At 38.8% G+C, this 21,184-nt stretch overlaps 1 protein-coding gene across 2 annotated transcripts in view; it reads left to right on the top strand.

Annotated features, from left to right (window-relative positions):
* DUSP16 (dual specificity phosphatase 16) overlaps positions 1-20,860 on the top strand; it is a 112,934-nt gene extending 92,074 nt beyond the window's left edge. For both annotated transcript variants that reach the window (XM_043968306.1, XM_043968307.1), the window contains exons 5-7: positions 8,298-8,457; positions 13,943-14,066; positions 17,035-20,860. In XM_043968306.1, coding sequence (XP_043824241.1) covers positions 8,298-8,457; positions 13,943-14,066; positions 17,035-18,205 — 1,455 coding nt within the window. In that variant the 3' untranslated portion in view covers positions 18,206-20,860. The remainder of the gene's footprint in view (positions 1-8,297; positions 8,458-13,942; positions 14,067-17,034) is intronic.
* Positions 20,861-21,184: the final 324 nt, after the last annotated feature.

Below are 21,184 nucleotides of genomic sequence, written 5' to 3' on the forward strand. Positions count from 1 at the left end.
ACAGTGCCTGGCATATAGTAAGTTCTACATAAATATTAGCTCTTATTACTGACTGAAATTTCATGGAGTTTCAAAAAAAATACTTGAAATCCATAGAGGAAATAGAGTTACTCATGGTTATTCTACATGATCTTTTGATGTTGTAATGTCATGGTATAGGATGATTCCCCTCTCCTAAGTTTAGCCATATTCTTTCAGTCTATATTTTTTATCCTGGATGTAAGTTATACATCCTTTATTGCCCTTTAAGAGAGAGAGGAGAACAAAGGGAAAGCAAGGCATTCAGCCATTTTCCCGGAAGTTATGGTGTTACAGTTTGGCTAAAAGAGTGTGACACTTTCTCAGCACCCTGCTAAAGGACTCTTTGTGCTAAAAAGAACTTGATGCTGCTTCAGCCACCTTATAATAGTTGAACAGCAGAGGACTAGCAAGAGAGTGGTGAAGAACCAAATAGGAACAACTATAACAGATTTGCCCAAAGGTTTGTGTGTGGTACAAACTGTTTTCTGAAAAGATCAAGGATATAAAAACCTCCAGTCCAGACTAGTCAGTTGCTCTGGGGACAATCAATTTCCTGACACATTTCCTGCTAGGTGTCTGTCTGTCTGTCTGTCTAGTATGACCCAGGTTTATATATTTATGAATTCTATAGGCTTTGTTTTTGCCTTCCATTGAATAATTTTTTTTTGCCTTATTTAGTAAATATTTTATGTTTGAGTAAGTGGTGTCATTATGACTGATTTTGTGTAAATCAGAAGCACACTTAATGTAGGGGTAATGGATCTATAATGGGGAAGAGTATGTTACACCCACCCCAAGGTTGCCTCCCTGGAACTTGAAAGATGAATAGTAGCCACATGGGCATTCCTCAGAAGATATCATCCCAACTTGTCAGAAATGAGTACGGGTGGGCTAGGTAAGCCAGCCCTAGCCTGTGGAGAAAGAGACCCTGGGGGGAGCTGGTGCCAAAGTTCCACATCTGTTATCTTATTTGGTCATCTCTTGCTATGGTGCCAGTAACATTGATTTACCTCTATTCTGAAGCCTTTGAATGTCTGTATAAACAGACCAATTTTTCCCCTGACAAAAACTGAGAAAAAACCTGATTGGCATTTTTCCTATCCTGTTAGTTTGCACGGAAGATTCCTTCTGATTCAGAGAGATGAGATACAACACATATTTATCATAGAGCATGAAAAAGATACACATACACACACACTCCTAATGAATGCTGCTAAAAGTCGCAATTGTGGTCTGAGTCCACTACAGATTCAGGTTATCTTAATTTGAATGAGGCCCTTGATGCTACACATAAATCCTCATAATCATCAGAACTTGAATTGGAAGAAACTACAGAAGTTAACTTGTCTAACACGTTTGTACCCCAATAAAGACTCCTTCCCTTCTATGTTCTACCTGAAAAGTGACTGTTCAGCCCTTTCTTGATGATCTCCATTAAGGAAGAACGAAAGGATAACTCTTGTTGTTGGTAAATTTTTCCCTAAAGTCAAGCCTAATTTTGTTTCTTTTCAACTGCTACTTATCACTCCCAGTTCTGCCTGCTGGCATGCCCTATACCCCCCAAGGCATCTCTTCTAAACCTTCTTGTCTTGTTTTTCCTCCAGTCCTCAAATTCACCCTCCATCCCCTTCCCTATTAACAGACGACTTTCCCTCTTATTTTCTGAGATGCGTGAGGCCACCTGTTATCCACTCTTCTCCATATATCTAATTCCACAGCCTCTCTTTTGTTCCAGTCTCATGCCGGGACATGGCCCTTCCCTTTGCTAAGGTGAAGAAACTTGACTCTGCCTTTGATTCTAGCTCTGCCCACCTTCAAGCTTGCCCTATCACTTCTCTTATCTTCAGCTTCTCTCTCTACTGACCCCTCTGTCTTCCCTTGACCCTATCATCCTTCTGTCTATCTTGCCTTCTTTAAATTTTCAGCCTCCTACTATTATCAACATGAGTTGAGAGCCGTGCTAATTACCCAGAGATAATGGCTACTGTTTCAGTCCTTATGCACATACTTGTGCACATAGGGAGATGCTGAAGCAAATATCAGATACTTAATAACCATCCGACATATAGACATATGTATGTATATATTATAAATATATTTGTATGTTGAAATATAGAATTATTATACATGTATATATTATTGTTTAATATATTAAATACATATACATTAATTAAATGTCTCCTTTTAGGAAGAGCTTGTTAACACCCATCTTTGAGTAGGAAAAGCATTGTGGAGTAGTCAATGGAAACTTGGCCTTGAAGTCAGGAAGACTCAAGTTGACATCTTATTTATTTTTATTTTTAGTAATAAACATTTTGACCTATAGTTTAGGGTTCCAATTTTTTCCCCTCCTTCCCTGCCTCCTGTCTTCCTCCCTGAGGCAATAAGCAATCAGATATGAGTTGTACGTATACGATTATGTAAAACATGACCATATTAGTCATTTTATATAACAAAACTTGAAGAAAAGAAAAAAAATGAAAGAAAGTGAAAAATAGCCTGCTTCAGTCTGTGTTCCATCAATATCAGTTCTTTCTTTGGAGGTGGATAGTGTGCTTCATCATTAGTCCTTTGGGACTGAAGTTGGCATCTTGCTGCTGACACATCATAGCTTTGTGACCACAGGCAAATCATTCAGTGCACCCACTTAGGTTTTTTTTTTTAAACTATAACTTACAAATTGTTTATATGTATCTGTGGAAGGAGTCTCCACAGTGGGAATTTCCTACATGTATGAAATCCTACCTAGCTTAGGACCAAAAAATAATAATAAATGAATAGGAAGAAGGAGAAGGAGAGGGTGGCAAAGAAGAAGCATTTATGTTGTACTTTAATTCTTTAAAAATGCTTTACAAATATTTGGTTTTCATTGTGCCTCTGGGCGGTAGATCCTGCTATTACGATCTCTGTTTTACAGATGAGGAAAACTAAGGCAGGCAGAGTCGAAGTGACTTGCCCAGGGTTATACAGCTAGTAAGTGTCTGAAGCTGGATTTGAACGTAGGTCTTCCTGACTCCAGGCCCCACAGTCTTTCCATTGTATCACCATCTGTCTTGACATAGTCACATAAAGTAAATCCCAGTGAGTTCTTTCCTGGTTCTACTCCTGCTCCAGAATCATAAACCACTGACATACATATACATACATACACATGCATACACATATACCCACTCCTATATGCGTGCATGCAAATATGCACATACAGACAGCCACATAGGTACAGCCAAAAGAGTAAACAGACAGACTTGTCAGACCCATGATTTCATCAGTGCTAGGAACTCAGTCTACCAATACAGGTCAGCACCTTCTCTGTGACTTATAGCCTTAGAGAATTTCCTAGGACGCTGAGAGAGTATGTGAGTTGGTGACGTAGTTACACAAATTTGACCTTAGAAATACTGACTCCAAGATCAGACTTCTGTCTACTGTGCTACTCTGCCCTGGAGGAAAGTTGGCCCCTTTTAAAGTTTATAAAAAGCCTTATTTAGAAAACCATAGGGGCAGCTAGGTGGCGCTATAGTGGATAAAGCACAGGCTTTGGATTCAGGAGGACCTGAGTTCAAATCCAGCCTCAGACACTTGACACTAACTGTGCGACCCTGGGCAAGTCACTTAACCCTCATTGCCCCACAAAACAAAACCAAACAAAACAACAAAAAAAGAAAACCATGATATAGGTAGTGCAAACATTATTATCCCCATTTTACAGATGAGAAAACTGAGGCTCTGAGAGGTTAAATAATGGTCATGCAACTAATAAGGGAGGTGTCTCAAAGGTCATTGTTCTCTCCATTCTGTTTTGCTGCTGAGATCACGTATTGAGACCAAACCATATTTAATTATAAGTAGTGATTTTTCAATCATTTTAAATTGTGTATATGTGTGTGTATGTATATATGCGCACACACACACATATATATATATATATACAGTTCTCATTTTATGTCATATAAATCATTTTATAAATCAAACTCCATCTGTTAAATTACATTGTGATTTCAGAGATGTTTTCTCATCTGCTCAATCTTCAGAAAGTTAGTTTTAGCCTGTCATTCTCCTTCTTCCCCAATCCAACCCTGCTGTTGCAGGTGCTTAGTGATTCAAGGAAATGAGCATTTAAATAGACCCAAGGAGCCATATTTAAAGGTGAAAGTTTTTGTAAAGCAAAATATTTTTTTGTGAAACAAATTGAGATTTTTGTTTATCGGATTTTCTTCACTCTGGATATACCTTAATACATTTAAGATTTCCTTCATATAAAGAAAGAGTGGTAAATCCAGCCTCTGACACTTGACACTTACTAGCTGTGTGATCCTGGGCAAGTCACTTAACCCTCATTGCCCTGCAAAAACAAACAAACAAACAAACAAACAAAACGGTGTTGTCATGGAAAGGGATGTGACAACAGTATTAAAATTATGGGCCTGGGTCTGTTTCCAAAGACCAAGGCCCTTCACATATGTCCAGGCAGTCCTCAACATCAGTGATGTGTATGTACTTTTTGTCTCTGGGTTCCCACTGCTTAGTACTGTGAGTTGTTGTGATGAACCTATCTCATTACTTAAAACATTTTACCACATGGTATATGCATATATGCATGGTATATGCTATTTTCATAGCCTAATCATGAAGAAAAGTAGAAACAAATAATTTGACTTCTACTACTAATTCATTAAAGAAAAATTTTTCTATAAGAAAAAAATTGACATCAAAATAAGTGTCCCTTGATCATTTTTTCAGAAAGCTATCAAGTTATTTTATCTCCCCATCTTCTCAAAGATGTGTTGAAATATCCTCAAAGTACTTATGAATTTTGTGATCCAGATTAAAGTGAAGCTTTGCCTTTTGATTTTTTGAGGAAAAATATGAAAAGAATTTTGAATAATCTGTAAAGAGATCTTCAGTGCACCATGAAGAATAGAATTTTCTGATATGAAAAATATGTCTACTTATGAAAATTAATATTTAAAATTGTTGGAAATTGTGCTAAGATTCACAGCTATTTGGTATTGCGAGAAGAACATTTGTGTTAAAAATTACCAGGAAGAGAGCTTGGTCAACAATATTGAACCTTTTCAAGAGGGTTCAAGATAAATGGGATTTTAAAAAGACCATCATGTTTGGCAATTAAGAGAGCATTAGTTTGGATATAGGATGAGAAGTCATTTCACTTGACTTTATGTATTTGTTACAAGGGTCTGGTTTTCCTCTTTCAGTTTGGGATAAGGAGGAGGGAGAGGATATGTATTTTATTAGTTGAAAAAATAAATTTTCAAAAAGGTCATTGGTAACTTTGGAAAGAGCATAATTCAGTTGAAGTCAAAAGCCAGACTGCAAAGATTTGAAGGATTAGAACAGAAATAGTGCAGGTAACATGTCCATGGATAGGTTTGGGTGAGAAAGGGAAATGAGACAAAATCATGAGGGGATGGTGGAGTCTATTAAAATTAATTTTTAAGGATGGGAGAGAGTGGGACATCTCTAAAGACACAGAAGAAACTAACTGAAAAGAAATTGAAGAGAGCAGCTAGGTGTACAGTGGATAGAGCACTGACCCTGGAGCCAGTTCAAATCCAGCCTCAGACACTTACTAGCTTTGTGACCCTGGGCAAGTCACTTAACCCTGATTGCCTCCAAAAAAAGAAAAACAAAGAAAGAAACAAGACTAAAAGGAGAAGGAGATAATAGTGTCTTCTGAAGAATACAGGAGGGAATAGTCATCAAGGGCATATGTAAGAAGGGCTGACCTTAGCAAGGAGAAGGACAGCCTTATTATCAGAGAAAGTGGGAAATTATACCCAGGGATTTTGAGATGAAGAGGTGGGGAGAAGAGAGAGCTCTTATTGGATGGCCTCAGTTTTCTCAGGAAAGAGAAATTCAAAAAGTTCATTCTGTTTTACACAACATTAAGAGAGGCATCGTGTCCAGGACCAGAGAGGTGGGAGGTATCCTGTGTACATCCGGACCTTAGTCCACCATGTCTTGAGTGTCGGGTTAAGCCCTAGGGCTACCTTTTTGGAAGGACGTTGACAAACTGGAGAGTGACCAGAAGAGAGGGCACTTGTGACTTTATGCTATGTGGGTAATGCTTGAAAGCAAGGCTATGCTGATGCAAGTTCAGACTGCTGAGAGCTGATTGTTAAATGTTCAGTGTGAGCATTTATACCTCAGAAATCAGGGGTAGGTTAATTGTTCTTGTCAATCATCTAAACTTAAGAAAGTGATGGAGAAAAAGTTAAATAATGTGGATTAAATGTAAAAGCATACTGTGGGTATTTTTTGAGTGAAAAAGATGGTTGGGACTTGGGGGTAAGAGGGATGATGGCTGTCTTTGAGTGTTTGAAGGTCTGTCATGGAGGACAGGGTTTAAGATTTATTCTGCTTTGTCCTATAAAAGCTATCTAAGAGCATTGGGTAGAAGTTGGAAAAGTGTATTTAGATTTGATGTAAAGTATATTCTTCTATCCATTAGAGCTGTTTATAGTGGATTGGACTGCATTGGAAGGAGTGTGTTCTCTCTACTCTGCTGATCTTTGGGGTGACTTGTTACAGTATAGAGGGGATTACTTTTCAGATACTGGCTGACCATTGAGTCCCCTGCCAACAATAGGATTTTGTAATTTTTTTGAAAATGTAGATAGGTTATGGTCTACACTAGTGAGGGGATGGGCTACTACACTGATAAGATCACACAATCATCGAAATATGAAAAGTGTTTAAAAAAGAAAATGGTCTTTGTTGTCCCCCTTCCCCCACCTTACATGTTCTATCCCTTAAACGGTTGCCAGCCTACATCTGGCTCTGAACAGGTAACATATCAGTAACATAAGATCCTAATATAGTAATGTTTCTGTGGGAAAATCAGATTCAACTTTACGTCATTTCAACTCATCTAGGAAAATAAGAATAATAATAATGGACATTTATTTCTATGTTGATTTTCAAAGCATTTTACATCCATTGTCTCATTTTGTTGTTGTTCAGGCATTTTCAGCCATATTCACCTCTTTGTGACCCCCTTTGGGGTTTTCTTGGCAAAGATACTGGAGTGGTTTGCCATTTCCCTCTCAGGATCATTTTTGCAGATGAGGAAACTGAGGCAAACAAAGTTAAATGACTTGTCCAGGGTCACACAGCTAGTAATCGTCTGAGGATGAATTTGGACTGAGGTCGTCCTGACTCCAGGGCTGGTGCTGCACTCCCTGCACCACTTAGCTGCCCTTCCCTTGCCTCATAATGTGTTTTAAATGTAAAGGATGCCTAGAGTATATTGATTAGGTGATAATTATTTCCTAGAGGGTGTATCATTGTACTCTTTTTGTAAGCACTTAATAACTACTTATTGACTTGACTGACTTTCTTTCCCTCATAGACCGAATAGGCTTTGGCCTTATTGGTCAGTTTACCATTTTACATTTATGCTAGTTGCTATTATATGGATCCTTATAATATCATGAAAATGGGAGCAGAGAGTTTAATATATCCTGGGCAGGTACCTACTTCAGCTTAACTCCCAGGAGCTGTTTGTTACCTGTCTTTATTTTTCTCTCTGTACATGTTTGCCCCTATAGTTCTGGGTTATTGTTGATTCCAGCCTAAGGATTTTTGTATTTAATCCGAGATAAAATAGGAAGCAAATGAGGTAAATCCCACGGTTAGATTGATGCTTGGGGGAGAATCAGTTTGGCAGCTCTGTAGAAGGTGGATTGAAGGACTCAGAATGTGTCTGAAATAACCTATATCTTGACCATAAGATCTTATTAAAAATCCAGGCCAGGGACTTGGGAAGATCACCCTGAACTGGAAAGTTACATGGAAGCAGAGGATGGAAGCTCCTATCTTGATATTTGATTTGCATCTTTCTACCCCTGCAAGCATCCACCCAGCCTGCCACCAGTATGGTCAGACTGGGAGCAGGAGATAGCAGAGAATGTCTAATTCAAGGTATATGGGTATACCTGTGAGTATAATGTAATAATTTGAGGACACATTTCAAGGATTTTTTCCCCATTATTTGTGTGTGTCTTCAGTGAAAATAATAGACCTAATAATACCATGTTTAATCTTGAAAACAACCATTTCAACCTGTAGTCAGGTATGTTAAGTGCCATATTTTCCAGGTTTGAGCTTTCACTAATTGAATAAACTCTGATTATAGAAAAGCGATAATTATAATTTAAAATTTTTTCTAAGGATAATTGTAATCAATGCTTTAAACAACCCTCTTTCCAACTTGATCACAGCAGTGAATATCTTTAATTGACGTCCTTGTGTAGGAGCTGATGCAACAGAATGGGATTGGTTATGTATTAAATGCCAGCAATACCTGTCCAAAGCCTGACTTCATCCCCGAGTCTCACTTCCTGCGAGTGCCTGTGAATGACAGCTTTTGTGAGAAAATATTGCCATGGTTAGACAAATCGGTTGATTTCATTGGTAAGTAGCTCAGCTAATATCAACAGACTCTTTGGCATAGTTTTTAAGTGGTGGTTGTCTTTCAAAGGGAAAACAAGAGGGAAAAGCACTCTATTCTAGGGACTCACAAAGCCTAAAAACCACATGATGCTGCTTACCTCATCACTGGTCAAAGGTTAAATGTGTGTGTGCCACATAAATCCTAGGGGATTGGCCTTGTGATGTGATAGCTAGCTTGACGCTCCCATTAGTGAGAACATTGTGATACTGCTTTTCCAAGTATTTGAGGCTCAGGCTTTGGGGATTGAGTTTTTTTTGGGGGGGGATACTCAAAAATTATCTTTGGGAACATAAAAAAGAAACTGGTAGATAAAAGGAATATATATATATATATATATATATATATGTTCATGTAATTAGCTTTTAAATTCAATTTATAAATTTAATTAATTGAATTTGATTTAAACATTTAATTTTTTATTTAATTTAGCTTTTTGTTTTTTTCAGGACAGGGTCAAATTGTAACAAATTATGTCACCACAGAAATCACTGCCTTACAAGATTTCCAACCCCTAGTTATTTCAAGCAGTTACAGAAACAATAAAACTCCACTTTAATCACAGAATGTAATTGCTCCCCTTTAGAGATTTTTTTTAAGGGATTTTTTTTTTTTACCTGTACCATATTCTTTCCCACTAACTGAGACCACTGTAGTTTCAGAGTCTGTGAACCTTATTTGCTGACATGACATTTCTAGAATTGTACTTAGCCTAGGGGATCTAGTTGTTAATAGGCCTGGTGAGTCATGTCTAGAACATGGTCTAGGAATTCTTCAACCTCTAACCCATCACAAATCAGAATTAGTTTCTGTATATTTATTTCTTTTTTTAAATATACATTTTATTTTTCTCCCCAATTACATGTTAAAACAGTTTTGTTTAACATTTTTTAAAAGTTTTGAGTTCCAAATTCTCCTCTTCCCTCTCTGCCTCCCCCACCGCCACCCCTGAGACAGTAAACAATCAGAAGTGCAATCTTGTAAAACATTTCCAAAAGCATAACCATGAATTTGTGTTTTCCTGGAGGAAATGACATCTCTCCTTCTCCCCCCACCCCCGCTTTTATTTTCAGAATCTGACTCTTCCAAGCTGCTTTTTTCATTTTTTAAGTTATGAAATTGCCATGAATCTTAATCTTCATTTAGGGCAAGGGTTCTTAACCTTTTTTTATGTTAGAATCCATTTGGTAGTTAGGTGAAGCCTATGGGCCTCTCTCAGAATAATGTTTTTAAATGCATAAAATATATAGGATTACAAAAGAAACCAATTATATTTTAAAAATTTAAATGAGTTCAAAATGAGTTCCAAAAAAGTAAAATAAAATTAGTTCAAAGACCTCATGTTAAGAACCTCTGATTTAGGGATAGTTCAGTTCCTTGACACCTCAAAAAAAACAGATAATTTTCAGACAATTGAAAAGTAAAAACAAGCAAACTAAATCTAACACACCGTTCAGTGTGCCTAAGCATGGTGTTACACTGTTTTTTTGTTTGTTTGGTTGGTTTTTGGTAGGGCAGTGGGGGTTACATGGCTTGCCCAGGGTCACACAGCTAGTAAAAGTGTCAACTATCTGAGGTCAAATTTGAACTCAAGTCCTCTTGAATTCAAGGCCGGTGCTTTATCCACTGCGCCACCTAGCTGCCCCCTGTTTTTAAAAGCAACTACCTAACATGGTAGTTGCTTCAAGAGAATTTGAGTCTAATTTCAATTTGAGCTCTGGTTTTAGAGTCCTCTTTGGGGGGGGGGGATTAATTAATTCCATGTAAATCCTAGTATCTTTTAAGCTTTTGAGTGGCAGGTAGAATGGAAACAATAATATATAAAATATTCTTCCCCACCCTTTTTTTCTTCCCCTCAAACTTTTATTCCTTCCCCCTTTATATTCCTACAAAGAAAAATTTGTAATGTTACAAGGAAGGTTGTTGCGGTTTTTTTTAAGCTCTGGGCCAAAAACTTCCATCTACCAATCAGAAAGGATTTATTATTCGCCTCCTATGTATTATATGCAGTGCTATACCCTAAGCATTCAAATAACAAAGAAACAATCCCTACTATCTATTGGTAGATTTTCATTGTTTTATGTAACACTAATTTCACAACCAACAAAAATCCAGCCTGAATTCACTGAATAATTGCTCAGCCTCCTCTCTAATCTATGATGGTTGCTCATGTCTAGAGAATGAGTTTATAACTTCCAGGTGGGGCTATACACCCAAAGCCATATAACAATAATAATAATAACAATAAGCCCCATTGCTCTTTTTCACTTTATGAAATGTAAATGTTTGTTGAGGAAAGCTTAGGATCTGGCTCATGTTAGTGGATGATCTTAAAGGAAAAGGACTTTGAAAATCTAATGTAAAGCAGTATTCAAATGTAAGGTATCATGATTGCTTTCCATTATGCCTCATTGGGAGGCCATGTATACCACATGTAGTGGAAAGAACATTGGGAATTAGGTGACCCAGATTTCAGGCCTACTTCAACCATTAATTAGCTAGATTATTTAATATCCCTGTATGCAGCTTTCTCGTCTATGAAATGACAGGGTTGAGCTAGATGTTCTCTGATCTAACTGTAACTTGCAGCTGGAATTCTAATTTTAGAATGATAGGTCATTAATATATCCATGTGTGTCAAGTACATATAAATCTCTATATACACATAAATATATAGTTATTTATGTATCTATGTAAATGGATTGGGGGAAATGATGCTTTTATAATTTATAATTTAATAATTAAGTTTGTGATTTCATCATTTAATAATCGAGTATAATTTTATAAAATTATAATTTACAAAGTATAATTTTATAATTATTTCACCAAGAAATTTGAGATCTGGCATATGTCCTCTGCCCATTTCACTCCAGACATTCAGAAGTCTATAGTATTCATCTTAAACATTTTTTACCTGACCCTACTCCCTTCTTCCAGCTACTTTCTCCTTTTTAGCTTCCTTTTTTTGGTTTTGTTTTGTTTTGTTTTTGGTGGGGGCAATGAGGGTTAAATGACTTGCCCAGGGTCACACAGCTAGCAAGTGTCAAGTATCTGAGGTTGGATTTGAACTCGGGTCCTCCTGACTCCAGGACTTGTGTTTTATCCACTGCACCACCTAGCTGCCCCTAACTTCCTTTTTATGCCTGAATTCTCCAATGAGTTTTCTTTTCCTTCCACTTTCATTTCTATTCCTTTGTTTTCATCAAGAAAGGAGGGAACTCTACATCAAGTGGCTCCCTACTACCTGTCATATAGAATGGAAAGTTCTCAGCTTAATGATCAAGGCCTTTCGGCAGCTGCTCTGAACCTTTGTAAATTGTCCTTTGTTGTTTTTTCTCAGCATTGCCTTTTTGCATCAGCCATACCTATATATCCTCCCAAGCTCTGCCTATTGGTCCTGTTACTATGCCCTTTGCAATGATGACTTCCTTCTCTGCTAGTCTGTTGACCACTTCCCCTGAGACCTCTCTCTAATAACCCCATTTTACTTTGATAATTAATTTTTAATACCTATCACTCAGTTAATCAATAGGTATTTATTGCATACCTTAATTGATACAGGCACCTTCAATTAGCCTCTTTATCAGTATAAGAGACAGCCTCCAATCTACAAGGAATTTTTAATCTGGACATGGACTCATGGACATCAGAGCTAAAAAAGGACCATAGAGATCCACTATTTAAAACTCTTTATTTCACAGATGGGGCAACTAGCTGGCACAGAGGCTAGAGTATTAGGCCTGAAGGCAGGAAGATTCATCTTCCTGAGTTCAAATCCAACCTCAGATGCTTACTAGCTAGACAAGTCATCCTGTTTGCCTCAGTTTCCTCATCTGTAAAACAAGCTGGAGAAGGAAATGGCAAACCACTCCAGTATCTCTGCCAAGAAAACCTCGAATGGGGTCATGGAGAGTTATACAAGAGTAAAACAAATGAACAACAAAAAAATGTCACAGATGAAGGAATTGAGGTCCTGAAAAATTGATTTATCTAAGGTCATACAGGTTGAGAAGATGAGAGTTAAGCACAAGAAACAAGGAAAGACTTACTAGCTGTGTGACCCTGGGCAAGTCACTTAACCCCCATTGCCCTGCAAAAAAAAAAAGAAAAGAAAAAAGGAAAGAACAATTTAAGAGAAGTATAATATGAGTGATAAGTGTTGAGAAGGAAAAGAGTGTGAGAAGGTATCATGGCAGTGGGAGTTACTTGTGTATGTTTTCTTGCACTTGCCTCATGTTGCTTTCTCATCATTTTCTACTTGTTTTGTATGTGTAAGTTTGGTAACTCCAGTTAAAATGTAAATATCTTCAGGATCTTCTATCTCCTTACCACCCAGACCTAATACAATATGCTGTACTCATGAAAGACTCAATAAACGCTTTGTTGAGTAATGAATGAACCACTTTTAAAAGACTGTGATTGAGGTGCTTACAGATAAACAGCCAAAGTGGATTTTTTTGTTTGTTTTTTAGCCTTGTGTGCACAGCCAAATTCACTGAGTATCTGTCAACTCTTTACGTCATTCAGTGTCATGCAGATTCAGTGTGAGACTTAAAATTCGAGATGATCACCCATTTGGGTATAATATCAATGAAAACCTTAGTAAAGGGAAAACAGTTTTATTTCTTGGAAATCAACACTGGAAATGAAACCTACTTTTCATTTTACTGAACTGGGGTTGCCTCTAGTACTTTCCATAAAATGTAAATTGCTTTAAGTTTGAAAAGCATAGATGTGTCATTCCTAATGTCCATAGCCATGCCTTCCTCATGAAAGCATGATTTGATATTCCTCATTTATGTAGAGAAATGCTTTCAGCCTTATATATTCCAGCAACAACAACAGAGTTCGAACCTCTCACCCCTGATACTGTGGATAGAAAACTGTGATAAGACACTCTACTTTTCTACTAAACTCCCAAGGTGGTGGTGGTGGGGGGGGGGGTTCTGACTGTTACCAGTGACATGTGCTATATTTTTTTTAGTTAAAATTGTAAAACAGAGCAAAACTCCTTTCAAGTATTATGGAAAAGTAGGTGAAATGACTGGATAAAGATAGATTCTTTTTAAGTTTCCAAGAACTTTACCACTTGGTCTAATAAAGTGATTCTCAAACCAATCTTTTTAGTGTTATGGCACCATATTCAAGTTACTGACCTTCATTTCATGACCTAAACATGACATGTGCTCCCTTAAAATTACAGGCTATTTAAATGGATTTAAGGGAGAATTTCATGATGCTTCTTTGAGAATATCGGGGGTTAGGGGCGGAGAGGAAGGCACGGACAAAGACTAGGATTGGGAACCTTTGGGCAAAAGCACTAAAATAGGGGATTGTAAATCAAATCACTTAACTATTTGGAAGTCTTCTGTTTTCTTGTTAAAATGATGCTTGCTTATTGCAGAAAGCCTTTATGAGTAACTTTTCTTGAATGTCATTCTTGTCCAGAGAAAGCAAAAGCCTCTAATGGATGCGTGTTGGTACACTGCTTAGCTGGAATTTCTCGTTCTGCCACAATTGCCATTGCCTACATCATGAAGCGGATGGATATGTCCTTAGATGAAGCCTACAGGTAAGGATAGAAGTGATTTTATCTTGGCAGGAGAGGGAATAAGCATTTGTTAAGTGCCTACTATGTGCCACGTATGGTGCTGACTAAGCACTTTTTACCAATATTATCTCATTTGATCCTCATAATAACACTGGGATATAGGTACTATTAGTATTCCCTTTTTACAGTCAAAGAAACTGAGGCAAACGGAGGTTAGGTGATTTGTCCAGGTTCACACAGCTAATAAGTGTCTCAGTCTGGGTTTAAATGCAGGTCTTCCTGATTGTAGACCCAGTGCTCTATACACTGCACAGCCAGCTGCCTCTCTTATGGATTCTTGTGGTAGTCCACAAGAAATGGAAGAATGAAGTAGAAAGATCAGAAAGTTTTGGAACCAAAGGCCCAAGCTACCATTCAGTAACTGTGTGACCTTCATCACTTCACAATCTACTACCTCAGAGGCTGATTGTAAACATAAAAGCACTATGCAAATGGGAGCGATGACTACTTGAAGGGAAATGCAAATTTCTCTGTATCAGCAGTACTTAATTAGATCTATGATCTCCATGATGAGTGTATTCCCTCATAGTACAGAGCATCCACAATTTCTGAACATCTGCTCCAAGTCTTGTCCACATTCTTCTTTTTGTTTTTGGTTTTTTGGGTTTTTTTGTGGGGCAATGGGGGTTAAGTGACTTGCCCAGGGTCACACAGCTAGTAAGTGTCAAGTGTCTGAGGCTGGATTTGAACTCAGGTACTCCTGAATCCAGGGCCAGTGCTTTATCCACTGTGCCACCTAGCCGCCCCCCCATATCCTTCTAATCATGTCTCCCTGGGTTACTATACAACCTGGCGGGAGTCCTCCTTTAGATCACTTTATGTTATATGAGTACCTCTGCAACAGTGGGCTCTTAATAACTAGATTAATGTGAGCTGTGATTCTTTCAACAATGTTCTTTACTTGTAGGGATTTAAATGGAATCATTCAAAAACGGTGAAAGATTTAGTTGTCATTTTTGTTACTTTGCATTCATTCAGCATTAACTCATTTCCAATGAAATTTAATAAATTTCATACCCATTAAACCATCTACTGTTACTCCAGTTTATTTCTTACTCAGATTAAAGGAAGATAATTGTGCTTTTCTTATCCAGTAAAATCACCATCTCACACGGATGAGATAGACTGCTCACAATATGACCTTTTCTTGACATCTAATGTGAATCCCTTTCTACAAGAGTTGAGAAATCAACTTTTGGGCAGTGTTAAAGTTTAGAGATTGAATGATACACCTGAATGCTGAACCCTTCAGTTATCATCTAGGGAAATGTGACTTGTTTCAGCCTTTGCCTGCAACACAGTAGTTGCTTAAAGTTTGTTTACTGATAAATTGTCTTTTTGGTCTGCTATTTGCTACTTGATTCAAAATGTAGAGCAAAGCAATGAAGACATCACCAGTCTCCAATTAGGGAGTGAGTAGTAGAAAAGATTGGAAGGTGTGACCCCAGAGAAGCTTTGTGGGGACTGTGGTTGGTGCTTTGGTATATAAGGTCTGTCCAGAATAGTCCATGTGACAGATGGCAAGAACTGTTGGATTTACACAGTAGAGAAGTGGGCATAGGCTGATGGAAGTTCAATTCTTTCCTGTCACACTGGTAAATATGAAGGTGAGAAATTGTATACTTAAATAGCCGCCAATGGAAAAAGCACAGTGGGAATGTCCTCTATTTGTTTCTTCCAACCTCCATCCTACCTTGAAGTCCACGTATGAAAGAAAACATAATAAATTCTGTTACCTCACTAGAGTTACTAAATTATTTGGATCCCTCTGTTCATATTTAAGTTAATGTTTCACCACATGCTTGGCCTTCTTCTTTGGTCTTAAACAGTTTTCTTTCAGTGGGATTGTTTTTCCTTAGTTTTCTCTATTCAAAAAACAAGCTATTGCCTTAGTTCTGTGTCTCTATTAACTTTTGAAGAAACTGCACCTCCTCAGACATAAAAAAGTCAGAGGGAGATTTTGGTAGATTCTCTGAGTCTTTTACTGCTGTGAATGCTCCTCTTCCCTTCCTTTTTACTGGTTTTATCCTTTTGACAAACTTGGTGTTAGTGAGAATTCCCTCCACAAAGCCCTAAACGAAGCTATAGTTCACAAGCTTTCTGATTAATTCACTTTGAGTACCAACATGAGCTGGGAAACATTGCCCTTTGATGCCTTGGACAATTAATACCTTCTTTTTCTTTAATTAAAATCCTGAACATCGAAATGCCTTGAAGACATGATTACAAGCACCCTCATGAGTCACATGGGGAAATGGAAGGACCAGTGAGCCACTGCCACCGCCAAGTGTGTCAGTGGTGTGTCAGCTCACTGACCCTTCCTGGTGCTCCTAATCATGGCAGGAGGAGGGCCTTGCTGGTGAGACTGTTTCTGTACCTCTAATATCACTTACAGCATTATACTACCATTCTTTGAAAAGAATTCTTCTAGGGCAGTAGCATGAAGGGACTGGGCCCTCTTTTCCTATTGCATAGGAAGGCACCATGATGTTCAGTGTCACCCACCAATGTTCATCCAAAGGCCCTACTATTGGCTATTAATGTGTTGGAGATTTTTTCCCATGAAGAGGAACATTCTTTTTTAGGCAATGAGGGTTAAGTGACTTGCCCAGAGTCACACAGCTAGTAAGTGTCAAGTGTCTGAGGTCGGACTTGAACTCAGGTCCTCCTGAATCAAGAGCTGGTGCTTTATCCACTACGCCCCTAGCTGCCCCCAAGAGGAACATTTTTATGCTGAGATTTCTCCATATATGTTTAATATATTTTTGCTTCCAAAGTTGTCACCTACAGAGTATCATGTTGATTTGGCTGAAGCTTTTCCCAAGATTTCCATTCTTGCTTCTATGTTTTTTTGTTTGTTTGGGTTTTTTTTTTTTAGTTCAAATCATGTATAGTTTGAGTTTGTAACATTTTTCCTTCTATCCATCAGATTTGTGAAAGAAAAAAGGCCAACTATTTCTCCAAACTTCAATTTTTTGGGCCAACTGCTAGACTATGAGAAAAAAATTAAGAAGCAGACTGGAGGAGCAGTGGGTACAAAAAGCAAGCTTAAACTTCTGCACCTAGAGAAAGCCAGTGAATTTGTTGCCACAGCTTCAGAAGGAGCACAGAACAGTGAAACCTCCATTAGCACCAACTCTGCTACCTCAGACACAGTGGGGCAGAGGTCCGTGCACCCTGCGAGCCTTCCATGCGTGCAGCTTGCATCATTTGAGGACGGTCCACTGGTACAGGGGATCAATGGACTCCACATGTCTTCAGACGCACTAGAAGACAGCAACAAACTCAAACGTTCGTTCTCTCTAGACATCAAATCGGTTTCCTACTCCTCCAGTATGGCGGCATCTTTGCATAGTTTTCCCTCATCAGAGGATGCTCTGGAATACTATAAACCCTCTAGTGCTTTGGAGGGAAGCAGTAAGCTGTGCCAGTTCTCTCCGGTTCAGGAAGTGTCTGAACAGACTCCAGAGACCAGTCCAGACAAGGAGGAAGCCACCATCCCTGAGAAGACCCAGTCTACTTGGCAGTCAGAAAGCCAGACTAAGAGATTGCACTCTGGGAGAACCAACATCGGTAACACCACCCAAAGGCCCCTCCTGTCCCCGCTGCACCGAAGTGGGAGCGTGGAGGACAACTACCGCCCAAATTTCCTGTTTGGTCTTTCCACAAGCCAACAGCATCTGGCCAAGTCCGCCGCCGGGCTGGGCCTCAAGGGCTGGCACTCGGACATTTTGGCTCCCCAAGCTTCCGCCCCTTCCTTGACCAATAGTTGGTACTTTGCCACCGAGTCCTCTCACTTCTATTCTACTTCCGCCATCTATGGGGGCAGTGCCCGGTACTCTGCCTATAGCTGTAGCCAGCTGCCTACTTGCAGCGATCAGGCCTTTTCAGTACGCAGGCGGCAGAAACCAAGTGACCGAGCTGACTCCAGGCGGAGCTGGCACGAGGAGAGCCCTTTTGAAAAGCAGCTGAAACGCAGAAGCTGCCAGATGGAATTTGGAGAGAGCATCATGTCAGAGAACAGGTCCCGAGAAGAACTGGGAAAAGTAGGCAGCCAATCAAGCTTTTCAGGTAGTATGGAAATCATTGAAGTATCCTGAGAAAACATGGATGTACGGACTTTTTTTGGAGATTTTGTTATCTTCCTGTCAATGAAAAAAGAAATTCCCTGTAAATCTGAAATATATGTATGGACATAGATATTTTTGGAAAATGGGGCTTCGGTGTGTAAAAGCTGTTTTCTCTTTACTCTAATGTCTATATGTGGGAGAGCAGCTACTTTTTCTCCCGGTTAAAAGTGGAAGGGCAGATGTTTAAGATGTTCTTTTTCTCTGGACAGATGAAGCAGTCGTATGCGATAAATTGCACATCCTCTTGTTCTTAGAAAAGAAAGCTTTATTGGTGATAGAGGACAGCACCATTTCCAAGTTGTGCTACTAATAATTCTCAAAAATTAGTCCTTACCCAATTCTTTCACAGTGCACCTTAGGCCTGAAACTGAGCCAGCTTTTGGGTCGGGGGTAGACCCTGTTAGGAACAGAAGCATAGTAGTGAATCCAAAAGAAATAACTCACTGCAACAGTGGCCCATCTGAACATCAAAGCACATTCAGTCAAAACAGTGACATAAACTATCATTCTAATGGACAGGCCATTAGGTGATTTTCCAAGAGCTGCTTTATAAAGAGCAAAAACCAAGTACCTCAGATAATACAATTAGGGCTTTTACAAACGCTACCCATTTCTGGGAGCTGGTTTTGTAAACATTGTGAATAGGTAGTTAGCTAGTCATACTTTTAAGGGCAATTTAAGCTGTCTATGCACAAATTTCCAGTTGGGCCTAGATGTAAAGGGGGTTAAAAATTTTTTAAAAAGGTTTTATTCTCTGGCTCGGGAAGGGAAAAAAAAGACTGAAAAACCATTTTGTAGCTCATTTCAATAGCTAGGAATCAGGCACTCTACCGATTAAAACAGCAAGTTGGGTGGTTAGGCAAGTCGACTTCCATCCAGCAGTTCAAAGTAGAATTTTAAAAGGTGAGATCACTAACCATTGTGTTTTCTTTAAAACCAAATGTGTGTTTGGTGGCAACAGCAACAGCTCAGGTGTTTTTGGTCCACCAGCATGTTTTCCACTGCTCCCAACATGAGTTTAGTCACTGTGTAACCCGAAGGCATATTTTTTTTTTTAAAGAAAAGCTTAAAGCAGAAGAGTGAGAAAAACTATGAGGGATTTACAGGGAGGAAAGAGGTGAAGGAAAAGGAGAATGTATCTGCTTCCCCAGCAGCATTTCTTTCTCTATGGTTCCTAGGGTGGTGTCTACACTTTCCTCAGTCACTCTCAGATTTGCCGGTGATGTAGGGACTAGAGTAAGAAAGGTCAGAACATCAAGTATAGGAACGTCTGGGGGATGTTGTAGTGTTCTCCCGACAGTGGTGCCATAGCCCATGGCATTCTCACAAATGAATACCCTTGTTATTTTGGGAGCTGGAGCAAGAAGAAAGAGCAGTCGGTCCTGAGCTGTGATTACTGTGCAGCCAATCACTCCAGGCAGCTGAAAATATAAAGCGATTGTGGTGAGTGTGTAAGGGATATTACTTATTTACTTTTAAACTTTTTAAGCTTGAGTCTCATCAACTGCAATGTGGTCCTCATTTGAAGCCTTAATTCACGTCAGCAACTTGGTTTTTGTTTTGTTTTGTTCGTTCTTTTTATCAGCTTCAAGGGTAGCTAGTTGCTGACTCCAATCTCAGGTTTTTTAATATGGTGAGAAATGGACGGGTCTTTTTTGACCAGGATGTGACTTACATTTCCTGTGGTGACTGCAAAAATCCAGCACAGAGCGGCATGATTCAGAGATGACTGACCTTGATCATGGTGAGTGTGAGGGCTTCTTCACCCAAGCACAGGCAGTGACCCCAGTTGTTGTACATGGATGAAATGCAGGTAGAGGGGGGATAAACTGCAGCTTGATTTTTGTATGTGCAGAGTTCTAATGTTTGACATAAACCCATTCTCAAGGTTTTACACAGAAAGGTGTTCTGACTGTGTAATGTTACATATCAACCATTTAACTGCTCATTATTCAAGTTAATGAATGGACAGTGAATCATTCATTGATATGAATAATACGTCCGTGGACAATCAGGCGTCCAGATCCTGGTCTCAACTGCCAGACTTCTTACATGTAACGGTAGTTTCAGCCTTATGGACTTTTTCACAAAGGTTTGTAGGACTTTATATTTCAACAACAAAAGTCTCTCAAGCAGAAACCCAAATCACAAAGCTCTCTCCCAGGGGTTTCTCTCCTTGCAGCTTTGATCTGGTGTCACAACCATAACCTACAAGCCTAATAGCTAAATGTCAAATCATCAGCTCTTCAGTGTTGAAAGTCCGGCCTTTTAGACCACTTGGACAGCTCTAGGTGACAAGGTTGGTACTTACACTCAAGAATCCATTCTTAGGGGAAGCCTTAGGGCCTATTTAGTGCTACACAGGATGGTGATTCAAAACAATACAAAATCAAAAGAAACAATGAAAAGAAACAACCAACCAACTAGAATTCTATGAGAAATGCTGGAAATGGTTTTAGGACATTTGTAAAAGTTAGGTGGACTGGTTATGTAAATGTTGAATATGAATATCATGTTCTTTGGGTGTAAGGCAAGCTATATGGTTAAAAATTGTGCATTTCTCACTTTGTGTCATGAACATTATTGTATGTTAATATGATGAATAAAGTCAGAATTGGTACCTGTTTATATGTAAAGTCAAAGAAAGTAGTTCTTTTTACAGCGGTATTCTCTGCGTGTTGTACAACAAGGGCCGAATCCCATCATGTGGGTTCAGGCTCAGAACAACCTCAAAGTCAGTGCCTTCAAGAGTCTTTTTCAAACAGCCGCTCTCTACTCTTGATTTTCACGTGAATGACAATAAGCTTTCTTCATTTGTAAAGGTGGGTTTTTGTTTTGTTTTAACAACAGTATGATTAAATCAGTTTGGTTCACTGATGCCCTACACTTCTCAAAAGTAACAGTTACTAGATCTCTCATCTAGTAATAGGTCTCATAACCTAGGTCTTT

This window comes from Dromiciops gliroides, chromosome 5 (genome assembly GCF_019393635.1).
Source record: "Dromiciops gliroides isolate mDroGli1 chromosome 5, mDroGli1.pri, whole genome shotgun sequence".
NCBI classification, from domain to species: domain Eukaryota; kingdom Metazoa; phylum Chordata; class Mammalia; order Microbiotheria; family Microbiotheriidae; genus Dromiciops; species Dromiciops gliroides.